This window comes from Mus caroli, unplaced genomic scaffold, assembly GCF_978045245.1.
Source record: "Mus caroli unplaced genomic scaffold, Mus_caroli_1 scaffold_19, whole genome shotgun sequence".
NCBI classification, from domain to species: Eukaryota; Metazoa; Chordata; class Mammalia; order Rodentia; family Muridae; genus Mus; species Mus caroli.
Window position 1 is genome coordinate 29,405,001 of NW_028227274.1, and position 17,817 is coordinate 29,422,817.

Genomic DNA, 17,817 nt, shown 5'->3' on the forward strand with positions numbered 1-17,817 from the left:
CACCAGAATCAACCAGAAGCCAGTGTGGGTCATCCACCTTGCCTATACAGCACAAGATGGAGGAGGAGGACAAAAGGAAGGACAGACAGACAGCATGTGGAAGCTGGATATCCAGGCTGGGGAGGGTCCCAGAAGTCATGAAGGAGGAGAAGATTCAATGGGAGGCACAAGATTCAATGGCCTCTTAGGCACACACCTGCATACGCTCCGGGCTGGGCAGCAGCACGCGAAATCTCTGTGAGAACTCATCAAATGTGTAGCGGATGGGAAAACCTGACTTGCGGATGTGCACAGTCTCCATCATGCCGGAATAACGCAGCTGCTGAATGCACAGCTCTCGGTCAAACAGCTGTGGGTAGAGAAGACTGGGCTCAGGAGCTTAGGATCCCATCCTTCGAAATCACTCACCATTGCTGCCACCCGTGGTGGGGGGGTAAGAGAGTTGGGGGGCTCAGCTCGCCTAGGGGCCTGTCCAGCCACCCCCCCCAAAGTCCAGAAGAACCTACCAAATGCTTGGTTGAACTAAAAGGACTGTTTTTATTAAGTGTGTGCCCAGAATTTGATATATAGCTGAGCATGCCATTCTGCCTCTACCTCCTATGTGCTGGACTTATAAGCACATAACGCTGTACCCAGACTCTAAATGACTTTTTGAAGACAGCAGTGGGAGTTGCTGGAAGTAATTCCAAGGACATAAAAGGCAATAGATAGGGACTGGAACTCAGGCTAATTGGATTGGTCCATACATATAATACGTGGGAGGCAGAAGCAGGAGGATCATGAGGCCAGCCTTGAATATGAGATGAGAGAGAGAGAGAGAGAGAGAGAGAGAGAGAGAGAGAGAGAGAGAGAGAGAGTGCTTGTGAGACCCATAAGAACACTATGCTTCCACTATTTTCAAGACTTGTATAGTACCAGGAATAGGAAAGACATTTGCTGACTGGAGAGATATCTCAGTACAACCATGAGGGCCTGGGTTTGAGCTCCAGAGCCCATTTTTAAAAAGCTGGGCATGGTGGTGTGTGACTGTAATCCTGGTTCTGGAGAGTTAGCCCGAGCCAGCTAACCTAGCCATGAAGAAACCCTGTCTCACAAATAAGGTGGTTGATGCCTGTACTGGTTTAGTTTGTATCGACTTGTCACAAGCTAGAGTCATTTGGGAAAAGGGAACCTGAGTTGAGAAAATGTCTCCACCAGATTGGCCTGTGGTGTATTTTCTAAATTGGTGATTAATGTGAGAGGGCCTGATCCACTGTGAGTGGAGTCACCCTTGGGCTGCGTGTATAAGAAAGCAGATTGGGGCTGGGGAGACAGCACAGAGGATAAGAGCACTGGCTGCTCTTCCAGAGGACTTGGGCTCAGTTCCCAGTACCCACATGGCAGCTCACAACTGTCTGTAACTTCAGTCCCTGACACCCTCACACAGACACACGTGGAGGCAAAATACCAATGCACGCAAAATAAAAATAGACTATTAAAGAAGAAAAAGAAAGAAAGAAAGTTCAGCAAGTCATGAAGAGCAAGCTAATAAGCTACACCCCTCCATGGCCTCTGCATCAGCTCTGCCTCCAGGTTCTTGCTCTGACTTCCCAGAGTGATGGACTGTGAGATGAAAACATAAACTGAAATAAATCCTTTTCTCAGCTGCTGTCGGTGGATGCCTTTAATCTCAGCACTCAGGGAGCAGAGACAGGAGGCTTTCTGTGAGTTTGAAGTCAACCTGGTCTACAGAGAAAATTCCAGGACAGCCAGGGCTACACACAGAAACCTTGTCTCAAACAAAGTAAAACAAACAAACAAACAAACAAAACAGCAACAACAAAACCTCCTTATCTCCAAATTGCTTTTAGTCATAGTGTTTTATCACAGCAATAGAAGCCCTAAGACAGTGCCTGATGAACATCATCAGAAGTTGTTCTCTGGCCTACACACACACACATACATACACACACACACACACACACACACACACACACACACACACACACACACACACACACTTTAAGTGGGACTTGCTTATACCAGTCTGGATGCTGCCCCAATAAAGGCAGCAATTCAACACTTCTCCGTCATAGTGGAAGGAAGACATGAATCTACTTAGAGGCATAGACTCTTGAGTTCTGCCTGGCCTGTCTTCCTCTGGATGAATATAAACAGCTGGATGGTGGGAGAGGGAGCTAAGGTCTGAGGCTAGTCTGACTGACAGGAATCTGGGCATGGTGCTTAGCTTCTGTCTCCAAGACTCCAGAGGGTACTTTCAACCTGAAGTACTAGGGGAGATAACACCCTTTAAGTAGACAAGCCCATGGACAGATTGGTAAGGGTCACTGTGGTTAACATTGGGTGAATAGCCAGCTGTTATTGATTGAGAATGTCCTGAGAGCCTGGAGTTTCTTATTTAATCTCCACAACAATGTATATGATGGGAGGGATTGGCTCTGATTTAAAGAGGGGATATTGCTTGGTGGTGGTGGTGGCACAAGCCTTTAATTCCAGCCACTTAGACAGAGGCATGTGGATCTCTATGAGTTTGAAGTCATCCTGGTCTACAGAGTGAGTTCTAAGAGAGAGAAGAAAGACACTGGTCCTCAACCTAGGCCTCTCCTCTACAATTCACAGCAGGAAGCTGCAGCCACTCAGATGCCTTCTGGTCAGAGACACCCACCGGATGTAAGCCTCAGCCTAGGCAGGCAGTGTGGCCACTTGCAGGAATTCTTAAGAGCAAGGGAGTTTTCCCGGCTTGAGGAATAAGAGTCGTCCAACTGCTGTCTATAGTAACTTTTATAAAACAACCTCAATATATAGAATTGCACCTTATTTCAAATATGCCCACATTATGCTCACAACTGTCCCTAACTCCAGTTCTAGTTCCAGTTCCAGTTCTGGCCTTGATGGGCATCAAGCTTTCATTCATGTGGTGAATGCATATACACATGCAGTCAAAACATTCATACACATAAAATAAAATAATTTAAAAACTATGTAAGTTGGACAACAATAAAGGAAGATATACAATATCAAACTCTATCATCAGTGTACACATATGTGACACCCCCACACTTGGACACACATGGATATATACACTAACATAACCAATATCTCCCTATTCCCTATGACATCGTTTTTAGTTGTTTTGTCTTCGCAAATCATATTTCCTAGTTTGGAAAGCCCCCGTGTTTCTGGCTCTTTGGGGAGGTGAATTCTATAGATCAGTGTATCATAGGCTTCCTTTTGTCCCCACCACGTGTGGAGAAAGCTCCTGCAGGTCTGACTCTTCAGTGCCAACATTTGAAATAGTCGATGCCTTTTGATAAGTGTGGCTTTTAGGTGGAAGATGTGCTATACCATCTGCTCCTAAACTAGTTGCATCTTTTCTGAGAAACACAAAAAACTTTCTATCGAAAGATTAACTGAGACAGGACTACTTGATTTTGAGAAAGTGCCATGTTGTAAACCCCTATGTAAGTTTCTAGCTTCTAGTTCCCAATTTTGTTTTTGTTTTTGTTTTTCCAAGACAGGGTTTCTCTGTATGTGTAGCCCTGGCTGTTCTGGAACTCACTCTGTAGACCAGGCTGGCCTCAAACTCAGAAATCTGCCTGCCTCTGCCTCTGCCTCCCGAGTGCTGGGATTAAAGGCGTGCGCCACCATGCCTGGCTCCAAATGTAAGTTTTGATTCTCCTGAGCTTCACCTCTCCGAATGTCAGCTTTGGCCCATCCTGTTAAGGACGTGAGGCCAAAGTCTGACCAACAAGAGCACAGCGTGGGATCCTGAAATCGTCAAGTCCCCGTAGAATCCCATCGGGTGTGCTCACTGCCAGAGCTTGTTCCTGCAGACTGCCCTTCTACAGATGTGATGTCTTAAAGATACTTTGGGTCATGTGGGCATTCTCATGACCACAGCTTCATTTCTAACATCCTATAGACAAGAATAAGTCTGACTTTATGGAAGATAACAAGTAATGAGGCCCAGAGGAGCCCTGAACCTGGCTGAGCACACACAGCTGACGATAGATGGACTGAGGAGCTAGATGTGAGTGTGTGGAAGTCAGTCTCAGGTGAGTGTGCAGGTCACTGAGCTGCCACCAATTCACACCGGTGTCTGTAAAGAGGGGACAAGCAGCAGCTATAATGCTGGCCATGCCCTGGGTGTCAACTCTAGGTGTCAAACTCAGCCCCTCGGAACTCCCCCTCCCCAACCCTAGCACACACACACACACACACACACACACACACACACACACACACACCAGTCTCTCCTAGTTACCAGTGGCTTCTTGTACTCGTTGGGTTTGATGCAGCGGACAAAGTAGGGCTGGCAGTTGGTCAGGATTCTCATCAGCTGGTCCAGAGACTGCTTGAACTGGCTTGCGAGGGTGACGGGGCGCTTGGTGGAGTCTGATGACTGCAAAGAAGCAGCAAGGGGGCATAAGGGGATCTGTGCCTGGGGACCATGCCACAGTGAGGGCTGCCACTCAGGACACATGTGTACACTTCCCCTCCGTCCTTCCTCCTCCCATCTTCTTTCTTTTCTTTCCTTCCCTCCTTCTCTTCCTCCCTTCCCTCCTGTTTATTTCTTCCCTCTTTCCCCCTTTTCTCTATTCCCCTCTTTTCCTACTCCCCTCTCTCCCTCCTTCCCTCTGTATTTCTCTCCTTCTCTCCCCTTCATTCCAGGACAAGCTACATGCTGGGATGTTGCATGCTTAGGACTCCTAGAGAGCAAAGGGTCTCCTTGGTCAGATCTGTGGCCCTGTGCCTTGGAGTGAGGGTGGCAGGTGAGTACCCACCTTGAAGAGCTGGCTTCCTGCCTTCACCTGGCAGATGGTGCCGTGCCCCAGCTTAGTCTGTGATGAGTCCACGTTAAATATCTCCTTCAGAAACTTGTTTTTCGAGGAGTGAATCAGGATTAGGATATCTGTGCTCAGCACGTCTCGATTCTTCTCCAGAAAGCCTGTGGGGACATCAGGGCTATCCTTCAGGCCAGCTCAGCTATGCCCTCTATCCCTTGAATAAATCGAGCTTGCCTAGAGGGTTTCCAGAATGTCCCACTGAAGCATACTGTCTAGCTCCCACTGGGACAGAGCTTCTGTCCCATCCATCACTAAGTCACTTCTGACCTCTGAACTCTCAACCCCTGGGGCTGGAGAGACAGCACAGAGGTTGAGAGCACTGGCTGCATCCCCACGTAGCACTGTGGTCTCAATGAATACATTATGCTGTTTCTGTGGTCTTGGGCATTCAGATAGGGTTGAAACTCTTCCAACGGAAAGACCTAGCCTTCAGAAATGAAGGAGGCCAGTGTTTTGAACTGAATCATATCCACCTGAATTAATTTGCTGGGGTCCTTGGTTCCAGTATGTATAGATCCAGAATGGATCGCCTGTGTTTGAAGAGGAGGCTTCATGTGCCTGTGTATGTGCATGCTTGTTTAAGGGCGGTACCCATTTGTACCTGTATATGTGGAGGTCAAAGAACACTCCTCAGGGGATGTCCACTTTTTTTTTTTTGACAGGGTCACTCATTAGCCTGGAGGTCACCAAATAGGCTAAGCTGCTATCCAGTGAGCCCAAGGGTCTGCTTGTTTCTGCCTCCCCAGTGCTAGGGTTACAGGGGGGCACACTAAGTCCAGCATTTTTTTTCTTAAATGCGATTTTTGAGGATGGACTTCAGTCATCATATTTGCATAGAAATCACTTTATTAACTGAGCTACCACCTCGGCCTGAGAGGAGACGCTTAATGATTAACATAAAATGTAGTCAAGATAGTGGGCCTTGACCCAGTATGGCCGGTGTCATTAAAAGAAGATATCAGTATATGGATACACCAAGAGAGGACTGTGTGCGGTCACAAGGACAGATGGCTACCTATGAGCCATGAGCACATGAAGTCATGGGTACAACAGAGTACCCCAGATGAAAACAAGACCCTTTAGCATTTTTGTTTGTTGCTTTATGGTTTATGTTTTGCTTTTTGCTTTGTTTTGTTGAGGCCAGGTCTCGTATAGCTCCCGAATTGCTTTATAGCTCCCGAATTGCTTTGTAGCCAAGGATGATCTTGAATGTCTAATCCCCCTGCTTCCACCTCCTGACTGCTGGGATTACAGGCATGTATCACTGTGACTGGTTTACTAGTACTGGGGATAAAATGCCAGGGCTTCATTTGCAAGGCAAACACTCTGAGCTAAATACCCAAGCCTGTTTCTAAAAATGTGTGTGTGCGTGCATGTGTGTGTGTGTTTGTGTGTGTGCTAGAGAGAGTGTGTGTGCACTCCTGTGTGAGAGTGTAGGCATGAGCATGCTATGGTGCCTGTGTGGTGGTCAGTGGACAGCCCTTCTGTCTCATTTGAGGCTGGATCTTTTGCTATTCAGAACTGTGCACACCAGGCTAGTTGTTCTTTGAACATCCAATGATTCCCCTGTCTGTTTCCCATTTCCCCACAGCAGTGCTGAGACAGTGGATGTGAGATGTGTCTGGTTTTCATGAATTTTGGGTGTTCTAAATTAGATCCTCATGCTCAGAGAAAGAAGTTTCCTGAATCTTAGCATCCTTTTAAGTTTCATGTCACTTACAGAAGCAAGCATGAAAACAAAGGAACAAACAAAACCTCACTCTTGAACACACACAGGGGTGTGGGGGATGGGTTCAGTGTCCTCTTTGGGTTCTGGGACTATGGTTGCTAATATTGGTTATTAACTTGACTATATCTGGAATCAACTAAACTCCAAGCAGCTAGCCATGCCCGTAGGGAATTTTGCTTAATAGGATCATTTTGAAGTGGAACGATCCGCCCTAAATCTGGATCATTTGAAGTCAGAAGACCCACCCTATCCAGACCACACCTTCTGGTGGCAAATAAAACAACAACAACAACAACAACAACAACAGGAAAACCAAAGACTTGGGACATAGCTCAGTGGGAAGGAACGCTTGCACCGTGTGTCAGGCCCTGAGCTCCATCCACAGCCACCAAAGCAAACATGAAAAGATGGTCCCCTCGGCATGAGAAAAGTTTTACGAACTATATATCTGAGGAGGTACTTACAGTCAGAATATAGAAAGTATTATTATAGGCCAGAGAGACGGCTAAGCAGGAAAAGACACTCGCTGCCAAGTCTGATAGCCTGAGTTCCATCCCCAGGCCCCCGCACTGTGAGAGGAGAGGACAGACTCCTGCAAGTCAGCCTCTGACATCACAAGCTCAAGAGGATGCAGAAAGGTTGGTACTCTGACACACACCTATTAGGAGTGTAAAATAGCACAGCTACTTTAAGAGTTTGGTGGGGGCCCCACATGTGCCCCTGTACATGACCTAGCTAGATATATGCTGAGCGAACTGAAATCTATGTCCACATAAAGATGGCCGGCCACAGCTGTGTTATATAAAATAGCTGTAGAAACAATTCAAACACCCATCAATTGAAGAGAGAAACAAAATATTCTTCTGCAATACAAAGGAACAGAGAGGTCTGGGGAGATGACAGGAAAGAGCTCAGAGAGCAAGTGGGGGACTTGGGTTTGATCCCCGGCAACTACATTAATACAGACCAACCTCAGAGTATAGCTAGGCGTGGTGGTGCACGCCTTTAATCCCAGCACTTGGGAGGCAGGGGCAGGCAGATTTCTGTACATTTGAGATCAGCCTGGTCTACAGAGTGAGTTCCAAAACAACAAGGCTACACGGAGAAACCCTGTCTCAAAAACAAACAAAGACCCCAAAGCCCAAAAAACAAACACCTTAGAGTAAGTGAAAGAAACCAGCCACAGAGAGCATACATGACATATGCAATGGTTAGTGTTTTACCATTTGACAGAATTTAGAATCACCTGGTAGACTGGCCAGCCTGTGGGGGATTATCTATGCTACATTAACTGAAGCAGAAAGACCCACCCACAGTGGGTGGCGCCTCCCCTGGCTCAGGTCCTGGACTGTGTAAGCAGGGAAAGGAGGCTGAGCAGCAGTCTGCTTCATCCTCAGTTCCCTGGCTTCCTCCTTCCTGTGGGATCCTGAGTTGGCTCCTGGTAGGTCAGACACAGAGCTATGCTCACCTTCTGCCTGGTAGTATACATCTCCCGCAAAGTGTGCGATCCCAAATCGGGTGTCATGGATGCTCCTGGGGCTCAGGAAGGACTTGTTGTTGGCATGGATACTGTTCAGTTTCTGCAGCATAGTGACATCTGTCCCCTGGAAGAACCCAGATGCTCTATGGGCTGAGGCCCCAGAGTCGTGAGGAGGTCAGGAGGCCAACCCACAAGAGACAAAGGAAGCTGGGCTCAGGATGACTGATAACTCACTACTAATGGACGGCTAACTCACACTGGCTGGTGACTTGTGGTAGTAAAGGCTCGGGAACAGAGACTAGGGGCTACTCCTTTGCCAGCCCTCCCACTCAACCCACTGGAAAACTGTCCAGGTCTTTAGCAGTCTGGGAAGCCTTCCTGTAGGAGTTGTGCTGAGCAGGAGGGTCTGGTTAGTCTGGGCCTTGTTAGGCAGAGGTTTTGACAACCTTGTGCAAGTTATCAAGTTTACCCACCACACCCAGCAACATGGAGTTGCTTGACCTCTGAGGAGAGACTCGGAATGTAGGTTGTATTCAGAAGGTGGTGATGACACATGCCTGCGGGAAGCGGCTCTCCTCATCTAGGAGAGAGATGATGCTCATGGGCTTGAGGGCCAGCATGTCCAGGATGGGCTGGTTGTCGGTGTAGTGGATGTAGTTCCAGGTGATGTTCTCAGACAGGTACTCTTCCTGCTCCATAGTGAACACGTGCTTCACGAAGAATTGCTGAAGGTGCTCGTTGGCGAAGTTGATGCAGAGTTGCTCAAAGCTATAGAATCAACAGCACCACCATCTCAGGGTGGACCAGGGTCCACTGGGTACCACTGCTGCTCCATCCGGGAGCCCTGGAGTCAGGAGGCATCTTTGCCCTTTTGCTCTGACTCCGGGGGACTCTGGCGTCCTGGCTCCGACCCTAAAGGCTCCTTCACCTCCCCACTGGCCACCTGTTGCCTTTGACTCTGCCCTGGATAGCACCTGCCCAGATTTGGCTCCCTGCCTACCTCATTTCCTTCCTCTGCCTTTATCATGGTGGTATCTGGTAGAATGCCCAGTCTACTTCTAATAGCTCTGGGACACTGGATCTGAGACGTTCTGCCTGAGCTCACTCAAAGGCTATAAATGGTCCATAAAACCCTTAGCTGAGTCAATGCTACTGACTTCTGTTTTCGCCCGACCCCGTGTGGCAAGTCGTCCTAGAGCAGGAACAGAGTCGGTGGTTCAGTGCGGTGAGTAATGCTAGGAGCCACGCCTGGCTCTTGGGTGTGGCTTTGAGTTACAGAGACTTCTTTGGGCACTGGGGTGTTAGATGCACTTAGGCTGTATTTGCAGAAGGTCCAGACTCACTTGTAGACACCCCAGCATTATGAGAGGGTAAAGTCCTTGATCCAACCCCAGTGGCCAGGTTAGGGTGAGGGAAAGAGACAGATACTCTCAAGCTTGGTCAGAATCACTGCTCATCTTTGCACGTGTGTGTGTGTGTGTGTGTGTGTGCTCGCATGCGTGCGTGGGTACACATGCATGTGCATGCATGTACACAAGCATGTACAGAGGTACACTTACTTGTATATGTGTGTACATATGTGGAATCAACCTTGGATATTGGTCCTTGATGTCATCCAGCTTTGATTTTTGAGACTGAGTCTCCTCACCAATTCAGCTAGCCTCACTAGCCACTGGGCCACTGTGTTTACTTCCCCCGTACCTGTGTTATGAGCACGTGCCACCATGCCCAGCTTTCCCCATGATCTCTGAAGAAGGAAGCTTGAGCTTGCATGGCAAGCTCATTACTGGCTGAACTTCCATCTTCCATCTTCAGAAATAATGTAGGTTGAGATTTTCATACCTATTGTTCTGGAAGTTTTCAAAGCCGAATATGTCCAGGAGACCGATGGCCCTCCGCACATTTTGGGGATCTTGGGCTTGGGGAGTGAAGATCGCAGCATTGATTTTCTTGACAATCCACTGGAAGAGGCGCCCATAGATGCCCTGGGGAGACACAGGTAGACGCTTTAGTGTCTAAAGCAGAGGAAGAAGGCATTTCCTGTGCAGGTTCACCCAGGAAGGGGGCATGCAGACTGGCAACACTGATCTCCCAAGGGATGTTATCCCCAAAGCTGGGACTTGCCACCCAGCTGGGCTCCGCCCTGCTCTGTGGATTTGTACCTTGACAAAGGCATCCCTCCGGTCTGTAGCCTGGGCAATGTTCACGGGCCTGGAGACAAACTCTCCAAGGACAGGGATTGTGTGTTTGATCAAACAGTCTCGGAGAGCCTCGTGCTGCACCTGGGAAGAGAGTGGGTCTGTACTGCGCCTGTGCAGCAGAGCCTGGCTTGGGACTCACACCTGTCACTCTCATGACCAAAGACGACTTAATGGTGAGAAATACTTTGGACCACAACCAGGCCCATGATGGTCACAACCTTGGTATCACAAGTGCTTTGTACAATGTTTATGGAGCAAGTTCAGTTGGTGAATCTGAACATGCCGCTCTCCTGGACTGGGAAACAGCCAGTGCTGGGAGAGCTCTGAGGCCAAACTTTGTTATGCCCTGGCTGAGAACCCCACTCTCCCACTGGAGGCTGAAAACCAAAAGAAGCAAGGGAAGGATGGAGGGGAGTGGGTCCTCCCCACCATGCAGAGAAGACAAAGCTGGTTCCAACCAAAGTTTTGGAGCCCCCGCTGTAGTTTGAATGTGTGTCTCTGAGTTTCTATGTTGAACACATTACCTCCAAATTTATGCATCCATGATGTTTGGAAGTGGGACTTTAGGACATGACTGGTTTTGTGAGGATTTCGTTTGCTTTCTGGGACCTTCTATGCTGAGTCACAGACTAATTTGGACCAGAGAAAGCACAACTCATGTGGGATAATACAAAATGGATATTCTGATGGGTGTGGGGTTTGGAGCCCAAAAGGAGACTGTAGGGTGTGGGTGGGTTATGTGGGAGATGCTGAGACAGAGCCACTGAAAGGTGGGGAAGGTACGGAAAGAGAAGGGAGACACATACACTAAAGCACCCTGGTCACCTCAATTGTTTGGGCTCACCCTTTCCCAGCCTTGGTGCCTACCCTCAGGAGCCCGCAGAATGCAGATAGGCTCAGAGCTGGGAGAGTGTGGGAGACACATGTGGGGAACTGGATGGGGCTATGAGAGCCATGTTTATGGCTCTGTCAGCCCAAGCCCTCAAGGTCTTAGCCACGAGAATCTGAACTAGCAAAGACAAGGATCCAATACCTCTAGCAACTTCATTGCCAAGGGGAAGGCTGGAGTTTCCATCACATCAGAGGAATCCAGGTTCTCAAAGACTGCAGCTGGGGAGAGAAGCAGTAGTCTTGAGAGAGAAATCTGATGTGATGGACAGAGGGCCCAGGAAGGTTGGGGTTCTTGGCAGCCCTGTGCCTGTGCCTTAGCAAATACTGTGCTCAGGAGAGGACAGCACCTGTCCAGGGACCTTCTCCAGGAGAGCAAATCTCCCCACTGACCAGCAGTCAGTCACTGAAACAGGGCCTGGTCCCCTGGGTTTGGCTAGGACAGGACCCTGGAACTGTGGGCTTAGTGGCGGGGACACTGAGTTTAGACACTGAGCAGACTGCAGTTGAGAGCCTGACTGGGGTCTGTTCTGAGGGAGGAGAGATTTGCTGCTTGCTTTGACTCACCATACTGTCTTTAGCAGCACAGACATTTGTGTACTTATGCAGTCATATGCTGTATTAATGGAGACTGGAAGCTGCAGTCTCCTGACTACATCTCTACTTCCAGTTCTGCCTCTGTGAGTCTCTGTCTACCTCAGGAATGGCTGTCTAATAGGGACAGAAGGCATTTTGTCTTAGCTTTAAAAGCTGTGGGAACTAAGGATGAATCATAGTGATAGAATACTTGCCTAGTGTGCATAAGAATCTGGGTTCACTCCCAAGCATCTCACACACACACACACACACACACACACACACACAGAGAGAGATTCATGAAAACCACTTCTTTGCTATTTCATTATCTTTTCAATTGCCTCATTATGTCCTTATATGGCACTTAGGAGGTGTGTGTGTGTGTGTGTGTGTGCACATGTTCAGCACGTGGCTTCCTTGATCACTCTTACCTTATATTTTGTGTTTATGTGTATGCACATGTATGTAGTGTACATGCATGTGTACATGTACTAATGTGGGAGGGTGTGAATTTACACATGCATGCAAGTAAGTATGAAGGCCAGACATTGGTGTTGAATATCTTTCACTAAGAGCTCTAGGTTCTGCCTGTCATGGCCAACACACCCCCGCCCCTGCCATCACTGGAATTACAAACACACAAACGTTTTGTGCACACACGGGCACATATATACACACTGGCTTGTGTGGCAAACATTTTACTGACTGGGCCGTTCATCTCTCCAGCCCTCAGGCCACGTCAAAGTTCCATGTTGGCATGATCTCTCTGTCTGTGATCTGAACCTGGCACATCTTCCCTCAACCATGCCACGTTCACTTGTTTATCATTGTTCCTGTTTGCTTCAGGCTATGTGCTGAATTCATGTTTTAAAAACCATTACAAACAATGATTACCAATCTATCCATATTTTCCTCCAGAGAGGACTGTCAGTGATGGTCCAGTGTCTCAGGACGCCGCTCACCAGGACCCTTTCATCTTCATGGCACTTTGATTTCTTACAAACTGGTTTGAGAGGTTCATGAGTGGGTTTGTACACTTTGGTTCACCCTGACCATGAGTGGGTAACCCTCTGGAGTCCCAGATAACCATGGAGTGACTCACCTGATTCTTTTCTAACAGTGGTTTTCAATCTTCCTAATGCTACAGCCCCTTAATACAGTTCCTCATGTTGTGCTGACCCCCAAGAATAAAATTACTTCATTGCTATTTTGTAACTGTAATTTTCCTACAGTATTGAATCATAATGTGGAGACTGGAGGTTAATGTTGGAGGTCTTCCTTAACCATTCTTCATTTTATTTTTCTAAGACAGACTGTCACTGTACTGGGGCTCACTGTTTCAGCTACGCTGGCCTGTCAGTGAGGTCCAGGACCTTGCTGGCTCTGCCTACCTACCACTGGGGTGGCAGGCACCCCTGGTTTTTGTGTGGATCCTGGGGATTCAAGCTCAGTTCCTTATGCTTGCATGGCAAGCACCTTACTGATAGCTGTCTCCTCAGCCCATCGCCTCTCTCTTTTCCTGCAGAGGCCCTGTGCTTTCATGTCTCACCCTCAAACCTCTGAGGACTGCAAAATCATAGCCACATTTTTAGGATATATTTTCCCAAAACTGGGTTGGATCACAAGATCCTTTTGGCACAGGATCTAGAGACTTCTTTCTCCTGCTGTCCCCATCCCTCCAGTCTTCCTTCCCAGGGGTGTTATCGAGACAAACGTTACCCATGAACCCCACATTCCCCAGGTGGAGGATGGCTGCCAGCAGCTTGCTGATGTCCCAGTTCTCTGAGTCTGAGAACTGGAGGATCTTCATGGCCGAGCGGACATGTGCGTAGTCCTTGGCATCGCTGAGCCCCTCATAGGATGTGCAGCTTCCCTGCAGGAACAGGACACTCCAGCTAAGAGAGAGCTACCCCAGATCTCACCGTGCCCCATCCAGGAGCCAGCAAGGCCAAGATGGCTCAAGACCTTAGTTAAAGTTCCCGGAAAAGTCACCATCTGAGCTCTGGGTGGATTCAGGAGGGCAACATCCATGTATTCAAGCTGAGCAAACAAATTAAGGGATTTCCAGAGGCAAACTGACATGGAGAATAAGTGCCTGGCATTTGATTTCAACTATTGAAACAACGGACCTCAAGAACCTAGAATGTCCCCAGGAATTTCCTCCTAGGAGAAGAAGACCTAGTGGCAGCCAGAGGGAGAGACTGTCTCCCATCAGAGATTTCCCACAGTTCTAACATCTCGTCACACTACCTCTCAGGAGGACTGAAGCCAAGACAAGGCTGCTTAGTTATGCATAGCTCTTGCCTTCCATTGGAACCTATATTTCCTGTCAGGACCCCAAGTATAGACAGGCCTGGGGGATGCTTGACTTTTTGTGCCTTTTCCCAATAAAATAAACTCCCGCTGACCGCTGAATACATTCCCTTTCTCTGCTTGGCCCATGGTCTCTTGTCTGTTTAATTAGCTCATTGAAGATGGTGACTGAGACCAGCTTGTCAGAGCTGCTTAGGCCCAGGCTCTGACCCTGACAGCTCTGGTGGCACCACAGCTAAAGCATACCTGGGCTTTGCCAGCAGCACTGGGTGACCATGAGTGAATCCCTTCTCTGGGCCTCTGTTTGTCTCCATCCATCTTGAGCCTGCCTGGCTTGTCTCTAGAGAATACTGTGAGCTCATTCCTGTAAGAAGCACTTCTCAAGGCTGACTACATAGCAAGACCTGTGCTCCTTGCTACAAGTTATGAACTAATGGCTTGCAATTCTTCACAGATACTGTATATCTAAGAGGGGCAGGTAAGAGGCCAATGACCCTTAACTATTACCAGTGCTGAGACCAATCAGACCAAAGCTAGCCCTACTGGGAGATAGGGAGAGGTCCCCACAGAAACTGTCTAAGCTGGACCTTCACAGGGCAAAGTGTGGTGAGACAGAGTTGGAAGGTGGGATCCAAGGGCTGCTGCAAGGAAGGTCAGATCTTTGAGAAGTGTGAAGCTATGTCAAAGGTCTTGAACTTAGAGTGACTAATTGCTGTCAGAGGGTTTGCTCTGTGAGATGATTGATAGACCAGAGGTCAAAGCTGAACACAGGGACAACCCAAAAGAAAACTACTGCCACATTCTAGGAAAGGACTGGTGAAGACTGAGGTAGTGACCATAGGTAATGTAGGAAATTGATCCAGGGGTAGAATATGTCACCCCTTATTAATCAATGCATGCCCATATCTTCTTGAATCTCAATGTCCTGGAAAGGAGGAATGAGGGAGGGCAAAGCTCATGTTCTGAGAGCTTGGAGTCTGGGTTAACCTACAAGGATGGATTCGAGAGTCTGTGGATTACCACCTGTCACCTGTTGCACTGGAAGACTCTTGTAGGTCTGAAGGGATTTAGAAGATGCTGTACGTAGAAAATGACCAGAGCCTTAGCTTAGGACTCCAGGAGTACAAGGAACAGAAGGTAAATAGAAAGAAGACCATAAAGATGGTCATAAAATTATTTCCAAACAGGAAGGAAAGGGGACCTAGTACTCACTCAGGGCCCAGCTAGAGAAGTATCCCAGCAGCCAAGAATGAGGTCTGAGCATGTGCCAGACCTCTTTTTCCTCCCTTTTTTCCTGAGGAGCAGGTTGGGAAGAGAAATAGAGGAGCTCACCATGGTCAGGTAATGGTACTCAGAGGGCATGCCCAAACTCAGCATTTGCTTCTCTTCCGGGCTCATCCCCATCAGCATGCAGTAGAAGATGTGGTAGTTGCGTTCCTCTGCAGCCTGGGAGAAAAGGCATCCAAAGGGATGTGTGAGCAAGGCCCTCAGAACCTCTCCAGTTTCAGCCTGAAGAATTCACAGCCCTGTGTGGCTGTGGCATTTACCCAAGGACCAGCCTGTACCCCTAGGTGGCCTTTGTTCTAAGAAGCAGAGGATTCTGGGTACCATGAACCAAGAGGCTAGGTTTATCCTGACCTCACTTCCTAGCCCAGGAAGCCATACAGAGCTCTGCAACTCATTGTCTCACGGAATTGATAGTCACTCAGTGGCCATCTAGAGAGCCAATGGCCATAGGCTTGTGCAGACTCGGGGTTTGTAAATACTATTTATAACCACATCCTCACTGTGAAAATTTAGACTGTCGTCAACTTCTGTTGTCCTAAGGTAAGCTTTCTTTCCACCCTGTCTCTCCACCTCCTCAAAATCTCTGCTTCCCACTCCACAGAAGCCCTTCAAGGTTTGTGTTTCTTCCAGACCTTAAATTCACTTATATAACGTATCTATAGTTACAGCTTGGTTTATGAGTGTGTTCTTGTGTGTGAAAGTATGCATGTACAAGCAAGAATGCAGAGTGCATAGGACAATCTTGGATGTGGTTCTTGGAAATTTACCTTGCTTTTTGAGACAGAGTATTGACCTAGAATCAGAAAAGTAGGGCAGGCTGACTGGCCAGCAAACCCCAGGGATCCCCCTGTCTCTGCCTCCCCAGTCCTGAGCCATGGCCCTCCATACTGTTCTCCAAGTCCCTCTGCCATAGCCCCCAAAGCACCTTAACTTAGATTTGTTTTAGCCAGGCCTCAAAGTTAATTCCAGAGGAGGTGAGGCATGGTAGGCACCAAAGAATAAAGAAAAATATGTGGGTGAACAGAGAATTGGAAATTCAAAGTTACCTGCAGCTATATAGCAAGAAGAGAGAGAGAGAGTCAGGTGGTAAAGTACTTGCCATGCAAGCACAGGATATGAGTTCAAATCCCCACTATTCATGTAAAGAGCTGGATATGATGGTATACACCTGTAGCCCTAGTGCTGGAGAGACAGAAATTGGATCCCCGGGGCTTGCTAGCCAGCAAGTTTTGTTGAATCATTAACCTCAAGATACAGTGGGTGACCCTGTATCCAAAAATAAGGTGGAGAATGATCAAGGAACACACCTAACACTGGCCACCAGCTGTCACACAAATGTGCACACATGTGTATCTGCACACACACACAAACATGTATGCATGTATGCCCACACGTGCTTTTATACAAATTGTATGGACAAGAAATTCAAAGCTGAGAAAATTCAATTGCTTCCTTAGCAGCAATACTGAGAAGCACATGGAGTTTGGGGACAGAGGCAGGAGGATGACAGTGAGGAAGTCCCAGGGTGACGGGGGTAGGGAGTAGTCTCACCTGCCGGCAGACTCTGGACTTCTCCAGGAGGAAGTGCTCAATGCTTGCGCCCTCAATCACCCCGCTAGAGTTGAAGTGGATGTCAATGTACTTCCCAAAGCGACTGGAGTTGTCATTGCGGATGGTCTTGGCATTGCCAAAGGCTGAGGGTAAAAGGGAGATTTCACAACAGGAGCAGAAGGGAGAAAACTTCCATTTACTTAAGGGTCATCTTGCTAGGTTCTCAGAGGAGGTGGATGAACGGTTCACGAATCAACAGTGAGGTGGCCATTCTTTCAGGAAAGTAGTTCATTGGAAGAGTTATTAGTGCTTTGGACAGACAGACAGACAGCCTGTAGATAGACAGCATGTCTGAAGCTGAGGAGAGTTCAGGTCCGTGTGGCAGAGCGGGGTTCCTTCTTAGAGGTCTCAGAGGAAGGGGGAGGTTTCTTCCCACGTAGCTGAGGAGTAGCCTGTACTTGGGGGAGGACTGAGGGTGTGGAATAAGTGAGGAAGAGGAGCATCTCTAGTTGAGGTGTGCCATTATACCAGTAGCCGCCCTGGGGTCTATGTCCTGAGTTGGCAAACTCCCCTGGGGAGTTGACAGTGGAATCCAGGCAACTGGGGGAGTTGGTTAGAAAGTTAGACACTCACAGCCAGGCTTTTGATAGGAGAGTTGGTATTTCATTTTCAGCAGTGTGAGAAACGGGTTGTTTCAGGTAAATGTAGCTTTAAAAGCCCCTGGTCTTAAAACCTGACAGTGGAGAGCATGCAGTTGAAGGTGAGGAAGGTTGTCTTGGTAGCCATGGTAGGGAAGAGACAGCAGTGTACAGGAAAGCTAGAAGTCAGAAGACAGGGCCCCTGTAGAGTAGGAATCTAGCCAAGTGTAGACCCAGGAGAAGAGGAGAGAAGGCTAGCCAAAATGGTGGTAGGCTAGGGGACTTACAGCTGGGAATGCTAGGCTCA

At 48.2% G+C, this 17,817-nt stretch overlaps 1 protein-coding gene across 1 annotated transcript in view; it reads right to left on the bottom strand.

Moving 5' to 3' along the window:
• Myo7b (myosin VIIB) overlaps positions 1-17,817 on the bottom strand; it is a 77,894-nt gene that overhangs the window by 30,715 nt on the left and 29,362 nt on the right. Inside the window, exons 7-17 of the mRNA XM_021150276.3 lie at positions 16,873-17,015; positions 15,367-15,480; positions 13,441-13,594; positions 11,291-11,367; positions 10,219-10,338; positions 9,899-10,041; positions 8,614-8,824; positions 8,045-8,180; positions 4,785-4,948; positions 4,265-4,402; positions 197-349 (exon numbers count right to left, since the gene is read on the bottom strand). Of these exons, the coding sequence (XP_021005935.1) occupies positions 197-349; positions 4,265-4,402; positions 4,785-4,948; positions 8,045-8,180; positions 8,614-8,824; positions 9,899-10,041; positions 10,219-10,338; positions 11,291-11,367; positions 13,441-13,594; positions 15,367-15,480; positions 16,873-17,015 (1,553 nt within the window). The remainder of the gene's footprint in view (positions 1-196; positions 350-4,264; positions 4,403-4,784; positions 4,949-8,044; positions 8,181-8,613; positions 8,825-9,898; positions 10,042-10,218; positions 10,339-11,290; positions 11,368-13,440; positions 13,595-15,366; positions 15,481-16,872; positions 17,016-17,817) is intronic.